General features: G+C 61.4%; 1 protein-coding gene across 1 annotated transcript; it reads right to left on the bottom strand.

The window, feature by feature from the left end:
- Positions 1-3,068: 3,068 nt before the first annotated feature.
- Positions 3,069-5,893, bottom strand: METRN (meteorin, glial cell differentiation regulator). Its single transcript, XM_042864742.1, has 4 exons — positions 5,780-5,893; positions 4,473-4,885; positions 4,304-4,363; positions 3,069-3,661 (listed from the first exon to the last, which is right to left on the bottom strand). Exons 1-4 carry the CDS (start codon positions 5,863-5,865, stop codon positions 3,345-3,347), a joined length of 876 nt encoding a protein of 291 aa, XP_042720676.1. The 5' UTR covers positions 5,866-5,893; the 3' UTR covers positions 3,069-3,344.
- Positions 5,894-10,404: the final 4,511 nt, after the last annotated feature.

Genomic DNA, 10,404 nt, shown 5'->3' with positions numbered 1-10,404 from the left:
GGATAAACATTCTTGAAAACCTCCTTGCTGTTTATACGCAAGAGGTCGCCCATGGCCGTGTCCTTGCACAGCACCACTGCATGGCATGGGGCTCAATGGCAGAGGGGTGGTGGGAGCTGCCCTTCCCTCCCCCTCAGTGCTGTGAGACAGCCCCAGCACGGCTGTAGCCAAATGGGACATGGGGATCACTCCAATTTTCTGCAGCTTGCTGGCAGGTGGAGCCAATTAGGCTGAGAGTGAGCAGAAAATCGGGGAAATAGGATCCAGGGGCTTAGGGCTGGGGATTTGGGCAGCACAGGGAGGGGAGAAGGAGGGGGGAAAACCTCAGGGTGCAGCTTGAGCCCCCCGGGATGCCAGAGAGAGGGTAATGAACGAAGCCATTCCCACACACAGGGTGCTGGGGGTTGTGGCATGGTGCAGGGTTGAGCAGGTGGCCATGCGTGGGGAGCGTTGGAGCTCCAGTGCCTCTCATCCCTGGTTGCTCCCCCCACCGAAGCCACGGCGGCTGCAAAGCAGCTCCAAGAGCTGGGAATTTGTCACTATGCGCTGGGAAATCTCCTTCCCACCAGCTGTCAGCATCGCCGGGGGTCCCAGAGGTCGGATTTGGTGTGGTTAAAGCTGGAGGGGAGCTGTGAGGCAGAGCCCAGGGCTTGGGATGGGCATCCTCCACTGGTGCTGCATATAGGTACCCAAAATGCCCCATCCTGCCTGATGCTGGGCAGCCTCTGGCCCTGGGGAGGCTCATCCTGACCCTATGGGGCACTCCTGACTCCAGAGGCATCATCCTAACCCAATGGATTACCCATAACCCCATGAACATTATCCAGTTCCACAGGACATCCCCTAACCCTGAGGTCATCATCCTGTCCCTATGGGGCATCCCTGTTCCCAGCAACGTTATCCAATCCTGTAGGGCATCCCCTAACCCCGGGGACACCATCCAACCCCGCGGCACATCTCCCAGCCCCACGGCATCCCCAGGTCCCAGAGCGCTGTGTGCAGTGAGGGCATGGGGACAGAAGGGAAGGGGGAAGCAGACACGAGATGGGCCGTCCATCCCCCTGTCCATCCTCCTGCTCGGGGCGGGCTGCGAACAGCCGGCCGCCTTTGTGCGTTCCTTTGTGCCCCGGGATTCGCGCGTCCCGGCTTTTATCTGGCGGTCTGGAAGGGGGGGAGGAACGGGGGGTTGGGGGGGGGGGGGGCCTGGAAATCGGGCGGGTCGACAAGGGCGGGGGGGGAGAAAGTGGCGCGAAACTGCCGCTCCCTTTGTGCCGTGGGGATGGCGACAGGGGCTCTGGGGACACTGACACTGCATTTTGCCCAAGGGGCTCCTCGATTGCGGTGGCCGTGAGGTCCCCTGTGCTGGAACACTGAGTTGTGTAGGGGGGGTCAGCTTGTGGGTTGTCCCCAGGTCCCCCCATTTGGCACAACCATTGAGACAATGGGGACAGCAATCACCTCCAGACCCCCATCCTGTGTCCGGTTGGCACAAAACCCCTTGCCGCGTCGCCATCCTCACCATCACAGCGCCTCTCACCTTGTTTTCCACCCTGCGGAGGAAACACGAACGGAATGGAGCATGCTCACTGCAGCTCTGCCCGCTGCTTGTTGCCAAGGGGCCGTTCGGCTGAAGGTGGGCTTTGGGGGGGGGGACGCTGAGAGGACAGGGATGCCAGGACCACGGTGCCACCCCCAAGACCCAACTCACCATCACCATCCCCAACCCACATGGTGGTGACACCGTGACACCTCCTGTAGGAAGCCCCGGCCCGGCGCCGCAGGGAAGCAGGAGTGGGCGGCCCCGACCCGGGGCAGAGGGCACCAAAAACACCACCGAAAATCCGTGTTGGAGAGAAAGCAGAGCCGCAGCCTTTTCCGCTGCAGCGGAACGATCTGATTTGGCCAAATAAACAGAGAGGGAGAAAAACAAGGGATTCGGTCGCCGGACAGAAAGCCGCCGGATGCTCGGAGCATTACGTGCAATAATTTCAGCGACAGGAATGTGCTGGGGTCACAGGAGCAGGGATTGCGTGGGCAGCGCGGGGCCCTTTGTGTGCGCTCCTTTATTGCTTTTCCACCTCCCTCCTCCAGATTTCCCACTCCTTCCCAATCTGCCCCCCATTTTGGGGCTCTGTCCCAACCCCCCAATCTCTGCATGGCCCCAAACAACAGCATAAAATCATCGAGGAAAACCATATCGTGTCCTGCGCCATCCGCGCAGCTGCGCTCTCGTTTCTCCCATCGTTTCATCCGCACGCCCATATTTTAATTAAGCTCCAAATCCATCAGGAGCGGTTTGTGGATGGGGAAGAGGAGCTGTGGGGCTGGGCCGGGCACAATGGGGCCTTGTGGCTGTGGGCTCTGATGAGATCGGTGCTGACAGCAGCAACACGGGGGGGCCGACCAAGGGAAGAGCAATTTGGAAATAGCAGTATGTATCTACACACATCTATGTGTTCCTAGAGGTGCCTGCAGCCCTGCAGGGTGGGGGATGCTGGGCCGTGCACCACAGTGCTCAGTGCCCATCTGTCACCACTCGGTTAAAGAAGGCCACAAACGTGACAAATACAGCTTAGTTTATATATATATATATATATATAAAAAGGAAAAAAAATAATCACGAATTTGGTATCGTTATAACTTTAGTGCACATACGATGCCCCCCCCCCCCCTCAACGCTTCAAAATCCCCCCCCTGCCCAGGTGTGGCGGCACCAGGAAGCCACTGTGGAGCCATGGCCCCGTGGTGTCCCCATGCGGGCGGTGGCACAGCCCCACCTCTCCCTGCTCCCATCCCCTTTCTGCACTCAGCACTTTGGTTCTTTTGGGGACCCTCCGTGCCACCTCTGCTCCCTCCTCAGCCTCTCTCCTTCAGCCTCGCTCCTCCTGCTCTCCCCTCCACCCGTGTCCCCTGTCACCCTTAGGACCGGGGCACGGCTCTCCATCTCCGCAGTCCCCCTTCCACCCTCAACACTGCCGATCCACCTCCTCTCCCTGCTGTCACCATTGTGCTGTGCCACCGCTCTACTCACGCCCTGCAGTGTCCCCACACCTGCAATGACCCCTCAGCCCCCAGGACCCCCAGCCCAGAGCACCCTTCTGCAACCCCCCAGGGTCACACACTGGGAAAATCCCATCCTATCCTGCAGGATTTTCACAGGGCTGTCCCCACCCACCGTGCTCCCACGTCCCTACGTGCCTGTCCCTGCAGACAGCATGCAGCCCCTTCCTTGTGGCGATGCCCCCAGCATCCCAGGGCAGCGGGAGGTGGCTGAGATAAACACATTTTCCAGTGTCTCTCGAGCAGGGATGCTCCCAAGCTGGGGGCTGCCCACCCCGAGCCGCTCAGTCCACAGGGAACTCGCAGGGGTTTTGCTTCCTGCGCCGGGCGCCCTCGTAGATGCGCTGGAAGTCCTTGTAGCGGGGAGCGCAGCTGAGCCATGCCTCACCAAAGTGCAGCCACCCCGTGAAGAGGAAGGTGCCGGGCCCCGGCCGCACACCGCAGCGCAGAGGGGTGCGGATGCTGCCTGCCGCCCGCCCCGGCCGCCCTCCAGTTTGGAAGAGGGGGAATTTCTGGCGGTGGATGCGGACGGCGCTCACCCCGATGACGGATTCCTGCAGCTCTGCGTCGTTGGAGACGCTGTGGATGGAACCGCGGACCACTGAGGGGGAAGGCAGAGAGGGATGAGTGTGCACCTGCCCCCATCCCCATCCCATCCCTGTCTCCATGCCCTTCCTCTTTCTTATCCCCATCCTCACATCCTCATCCTTTTTTCCTTCCCCAGCTCCATCCCCTTCCCCATTCTTATCCCTATCCTCTTCCCCTTCTCTGTCCTGATCGCCATTCCCACTTCCATCCCCATTCCTTATTCCCATTCCCCATTCCTGTTCCCATCACCATCCCTGTCCCCGTTCCCATTTCTATTCCTTTTCCCCATTCCCTTCCCCATTCCTGACCTCATCCCTGTACCCACCCCCATCTCCATCATTACCCTTATTCCTGTCCCCATTCCTGTTCCCCATTCTTGTTCCTTTTCCCCATTCCCATCCTCGTCCCTATCCCCCACCTGCCTCAGGGACCCTCTGCAGGCTGGTGCAGCAGCAGAGTGAAGGGGAACACACGGCCCCACGTGGATGCAGAATGGGGCCGTGACATATGAGAGCAGCATGGGGCACCACGGCCATGCCACGGGCTGGATGAGGACAACACGAGGCTCTCGAAGCAGCGCTGCCCCATCACCCCATCCTTACAGCATCCCACTTTGTATTTCCCTCCCTCCTCCTGAGCCCAAGGACGCACTCACCAAAGTCACTAGTGCAAATGGCCATCAGGAGCTCGGTGTCGTTGCACGGCCGGCACAGCCCTGCAATAACCAAACACCGTTGTCACCGCAGCGTGCCCACACCACGAGGGGAGAGAAATCCCCCTTTTCAAGTGGTTTTCCCACTTGGAGCACCCGAAGACGTTCTCACCTTCAGCAGGCAAAGCGGGCCTGGCGAGCCAATCCCCCCGCAGCTCATAGCGGAAGGCAGCGATGCGGCGGCTGATGTCACGCTGCGGGGTGGCCTGCAGGAACAGGGCCACCTGCTCATGGGGTGGCCAGCTGAAACACCTCACACGGGGCCGCGGGGCCACCTCTGCTTCAGGCAGCAGCAGCTCCAGCTCCCCATCCCGCTCCAGGTAGAGCTGAGCACCCCGGAAGGTGCCGGCTGGCTGAAGGCAGGCGGTGACGTGTCGGGGGTCGCGGCCATCGGAGGTGGTGGCGGGGGGCAGGCGAGGGGCCAGGCGGAGGCGGAGAGCCCCTGTGGGGTACAGCCACTCCAGGGAGCCCTCGGCGCAGCGCAGGGTGAGCTGCTCCACGCTGCCAACCTCCTGTGACAAGCCGCTGCAAGGCACCAGGTACAGGGTCAGCAGGACCCCGAGAGCAGACCCCGATCCCTGACCCACCCGAGGTGCCCGCATGTGGGAGCGTGGAAACCCCAAAGAGAAATGCTAGACCTTGACGCCTCGGCTTTGGGGTGCGGTTCGGTGATTTATCCCCATCTGGAGATGTTTCCTGCCTGTTTTTGCCCTCCTTGTCCCCAGATCCACCCCATTCCTTTTGCCCTTTCTGGGCGGACTTTCAGGTGCTGGGATCTCTGGGTTGGGGAGATGGAGGGGGGGTCACCTCGTTCTCTGCTCTTGTGGGATTCGGGTTCTCACGTTCCCAGCTCAGCGTTTTGCTGCTCCTGGCGCCGGGGCCAAGCAGCGAGCCGGGGGAAGCGGGGCCGCCTTTAGGGTCGGGGGGAGCTGGGGCGGCCGCTTTGTCCGGGCCGAGGCGCCGGCGGCTGCGCGGCCCCGTGGCCCCGCCGCAGCCCCTCCTGCCGGGCCCCCGCTCTTTGTTCCCGAGTTCGGCGCCTTTCCGGGGTGGTAAAAGGCCCCGGGGAGAGTTTTTGGGGTCTCGGGGAGAATTTTAGGGCCTCAGCATCCATTCCGACCAACCAATCGCGGGGCTGTAGGGAGCGGGGACACCGCGTGGAGAGGAGGATGGAGGAACGCACGGGTGAGTGGGGGGCAGATGTGGAAAGGCAGCTCGAAACCCCCCCAGGCTGAGGGCAGCTTTTTGGGGCTTCGGTTCGAGCGAGGAAACTGAGGCAGGGAGAAATCCGAGGACTCAGCCTTAGGAGATGCACGGGGCTCTCTTCGCCACCGGGACCGGGATTGGGATGGGGACTGAGGTCAGGATCAGAGCGGAGATTGGGATCGGGCTGAGCCCTGCCTCACGCATCCCGGAGCTTACCTCCCCCTCCAGCTGCACTGATCCGCCGAGAAGCTGCCGAGGGCAGCGGCCAGCCCGGCTAAGCACAGCGCCCACAGAGCCCGCATGGCCGCTCCGGGGCTCCGGGCTCCCGGCAGCGGCGGCCCCGGGGGCGGCGGAGGCGGCGGCGGCCCCGGCCGTGGCCGCGGATCGCAGCGCGCGGGGGAATTTTGGGGGGGGTGGGAACCGGGGGGGCCAATCAGCGCCGCGCCCCCAAACTTTGAGCCAATAGGGGCGGAGGGGCGGGGTTGTCCCCCCCTCACCTTCCCCCCCCCCAAACCTCCACCCCGAGCATCCCACGCGGGGAGCGGGGATCGGTTCACCACCTCCGGGGGACCCCAGGGCATAGGGGGGGTGGCACCGCTCATCCCATCCCCACATCCCCCCATAAGCCGGGGATTGCCTCCCCACGGAGGGGATTTTCTCGAGCAGGGGCCGCAGCGTGTGAAGCTAGTCCCACCCTGGGACCCCCAATCCCATCCCCAAATCGCCCTTTGGAAGGATTTCCCCCCAATTTGGACAGCCGCTATCAGCATCTGGCCGCCAGCCACGCATCTGCATCTCCTCCCTCTCCCCTTCTTCCGCGAGCTGTTCCCCATTATGGCATTTTTATTTTATTTTCCCTTCAGACACCATTGTGCCGGGCTCACAAACCCTGCAATTAATTAAGTTTCCATCGAGTGACAGCCCGCCAAAATGTTTGAAATAAACACGGAACAATTGCGATGCGATGATACAGGCGGAGAACAAAGTCCCCGGAGAGAGGGTGGAGCCGAATGGAAATGAGGGATTGTAAATTTGGATGGCAGAAAGAAAGAGAAAGGAGGGGAAGAGGAGGGGGCCGGGCACGAGGAGGGGGGAGAGGGATTCAGAGCCCTCCGGCCATGAAATGACACTGAAAGAAGTCAATCTGATGGAATCCGTGGAAAATTAAGGCCGGGAGAGGGTGGATGCCGTGGGAGATGGACAAAGGCAGCAGGGTCAGCACCACTGCCCACCGACCTCCCAGAGCCGGGCCTGAAGTGGGCTGAACCGGGCTGAAATGAGTTGAACTGGGCCTGAACTGGGCCGAAATGAGTTGAAATGGGTCCATACTGGGCTGAACTGGGAAGATGCAAAGCCCTGTGCAGCACAGCACGCGCAGCCCCAGGCCATCATCACTCAGTGAGCCCGAGTGGGGTGAAGCATCCCTGGGGGCAGCCAAAGATGCCACCAACTGAAATGTTTTGGCCCCGTGGCCAACGTCCCCTGGCAGCGTCCCCAGGCCGTGTCTATGAACCATCACCCCAATACACCTCCAGTGCTCCCCCTGCCCCCCATGACACTGTGCTGCAGTCCCTTCCACCCCAGCCACCCACCTGCTGCAGGGGCCACCACGCAGCCACCTCCATCATCACCATGCGGGGCCACATGTCACCACGCTGGGGACATCCTGCCACTGTCACCCCCGTGGCGTTGGCTGCTCGGCTCCCTGCTCCCGGGTCGCTTGGGGTCCCCGAGCTTCTCGGAGCCCCGGGGCCGGGATGCTGCGGGCTCGCAGTGCCCTCTTGTGACTGCGGACACGGCTCTGCATCCCCCCAACCCAGACCCACCCCCCCCCAGCAGGGATTTGTGATCTGCAGGTCTGGGCCTGATCCTGCCTCAGCTCTCCCATATACCGGCATAGGGCACAGTGGAGCAGGGTGGGGCAGAGGGGCTGTGAGGTGGGCAGGGGGCTGCAGGGGCTTCTCAGAGGGGAAGTGGCTGGGGCCTGACCCTAAAGGGCTGCTCAGAGTTTGGGGCTCCCCATCCCCTCCTGAAGCTGTGGCTGCGTGGGGAGCTGCTCCTACTGAGCCAAGAGAGCCCGTGGGAACTGCAGCTGCATCAGGCACCCACATCATCCCCAAAAAATAGCTTGAGAGGCCTCATATTGGCTCCCAAGATCCCAAGACTGAGGGTCCTGGTCTCCGGCCCTATGTGTATCCATGTCCTCTCACAGTGTCCTGAGGGATGTCAGGAGGGAAACTGCATGCTAAGGGTCCCCACGTTGGGGCAGGATCCCTGAGCGAAGGTCCTTGCAGCACGGTGGTGGATCCCACGACTAAGTGAGGGTTCTCATGTAAGGACAAGATTCCCCATTAGCTGGGTGAGGGTTCACATGGCCAAGTGAGGGACCTCGTTTTGGCGCTGGGTGTCCGCAAGTGAGAGAAGGTTCCCATGGCAGAATGAGGATTTCAGAAGTGGGTGAGGCTCTCAGCAGCAGGATGAGGGTCCCTGTGGCCAGAGGGGGGTCCCCATGGCAGGACAAGTGTCCCCCTGGCTGGGTGAGGGTCCTCACGGCCAGGTGATTGTACCCACGGCAAGATGAGGGTCCCCACCTCTAGGTTCTGCCCTCATCCAGCTTCAAGACCTGGAAATATTGCCCTCCATTTGGGGACCACAGGGGTGTGCTGAGCCCCACCGGGGGCAGTAGGGCTGCATCGAGGGCGGCGTCCCCAGGCTGTCCCCACCATCGTCAGCCTCCAAAGCAGAACCCGGCAAGGCTGCCCTGGCACGTGCATCCTCTCCGGCGGCGAATGGAGCTGCCTATTGATTTGCAGGCGGGCTAAAAATAACCCTCATCTCTTCATCCAGAGCTGTGAAAAATCCCCCATCGCTAGGCGACGGGTTACCGGGAGACAGCCATCGCTAGGCGACCGCCGTTGCCGTGGCGACGGCACCCTGCGCACTGCGGTCCAGCTTTGGTACCCACGGTCCGGCTGGCCCAAGGATGCTCGGCCCGTAGCATGGGAACCAAACCCACAGGCCTCCAAGAGCCCCGTGTGGATAGCAGGGGTGGGAGCTGAGTGGGTTCTCACCCACTGCCCACACACCCAGGGGCTGCTGCTGGGTGGCTGTTCCCTTTGGGGACGTCCCTGTGGGGACAAGGCGTCGCGGGGGGGAAGGACCCCCAGGCCTCTCACTGGGGTCATTGAGGGAGGGACAGATGTGTGACGTGGAAAAGGCCACAAACCAACATGTGCCTGGTCACTGATTCTTCCGGCCCCTTCCTCTGCAGCTGTCACCTGCTGGGCGGGATGGGGGTGGCAGAGGCTGCTCTGTCCCTGCACGAGGGATGCATCTGAGTGCCAGCAGCCCCCAGCCCCAGCAGCTCCTCACACCATCACCCCCGTGGCTGCTGTCCTCCCTTTACACATGGGGCAGAGGCAGTTGCACACTGTGGGGACACAACAACACAGCACTTCCAGCTGTGGGGTGGGATTATGTGTGTGTATGTGTGTACATCCTCCCCCCAAACACTCTCCCATTGCCAGCAAGAAACCCGACCTGCCTTATAAATAATGGAGGCAGCCAGATCCTGGCAGTTACATCAGCGTCCCCAGGGCCTGGCCGGGTGGCAGCCAGCCTAGTTTACCCCACTACAGTACTGTGTAATGGGAAGGGGTTAAGCACTGTGCCTAAGCCCATTCCTTCCAGTTTGGGGAGCTGGGCCCCACGTTGGAGTTGCTGAGTGGGTGCAGAGCTGGGCAAGACAGAAATAAGTGAGGAAGTGAAGGCATCTGCTCTTCCCTCAGTGCAGGCTCCTGCAGCTTGCCAGGGTTTGGATCATCCCCACTGTGTTGGGGATGCCAGTGGAACCAAGGCTACCAGCCAAGAGGGTTCAGAACAGGGATTGCCTCTTGCCAGTGTCCTGCTGGGGAGAGAGACAGAGCAAACACCCCTAAATCCATCCATTCTTTTGTCCACCTAGCCTTCTATCCCTTCATCTGTCCATTCATCCCTCCCTCCATTCATCTGCTCCTGCATCCATCTCTCCATCCTTCCATCCTTCTGGAACCAGATGATCTTTGAAGTCTCTTCCAACCCAAGCCATTCCACAAGTCAATGATTCTATGATTCTCCTGCATCTCTACCTCCCCACACCTGACCACCCGTCTGTTCTCACGTCCGTCCCTCCGTCCAACCCTCCATCGCTGCATCCATCCCTCCATCCCTTCATCTTTTCCTCCATCCCTCCATCTATCACTCCAACATCCACGTGTCCCTGCATCCATCCCTCCACCTATTCCTCCACCTATTTATTCCTCTCTCCATCCATCCCTCCACCCTTTCCTCCCTTCATCCCTCCACCCTTTCATCCCTCCATCCCTCCACCATCCATCGACCCTTCCATCCCTAAATCCGTACCCATCCATCCCTCCATCTATCCATCCATCCGTCTCTTCCTCCACCCCTCCATCCGTCCCCGCATCCCTCCCTCCCTCCTCCCACCCCCACCCCTCCCTCCGGTGCCTCCCACCCTCCCGTCCCTCCCCGCTGTACGGGGGCTCTCAGCTCCCCGGCTCCTTCCCCCTTCACCTGGTCGCTGCCGCTCGGTGCCGCGGGGACCGGGAGCGGTGCGGGGACCTCGGCGCTGCGTTGTCGCTCTCGGCGGCGGTGTCTCTTTAACGGGCGGCTGTACGGACGCGGGAGGCTGCGTGTGCGCGCGTGTGCGCGCGTGTGCGTGTGCGAGCCTCTCGCGGCTGCCCTGCACCGAGCCGGATCCGGCCCTCTCCCCTCCCCACCGCTGTTGTTTTTTTTTTGTTGTTGGTTTTTTTTTGTGTGTGGTTTTTTTTTGTCGGCTTGAG

This window comes from Lagopus leucura, unplaced genomic scaffold (assembly GCF_019238085.1).
Source record: "Lagopus leucura isolate 7727_CA_CO unplaced genomic scaffold, USGS_WTPT01 Super-Scaffold_760, whole genome shotgun sequence".
NCBI lineage: Eukaryota > Metazoa > Chordata > Aves > Galliformes > Phasianidae > Lagopus > Lagopus leucura.
This window is presented reverse-complemented; position numbering and strand designations above follow the sequence as displayed.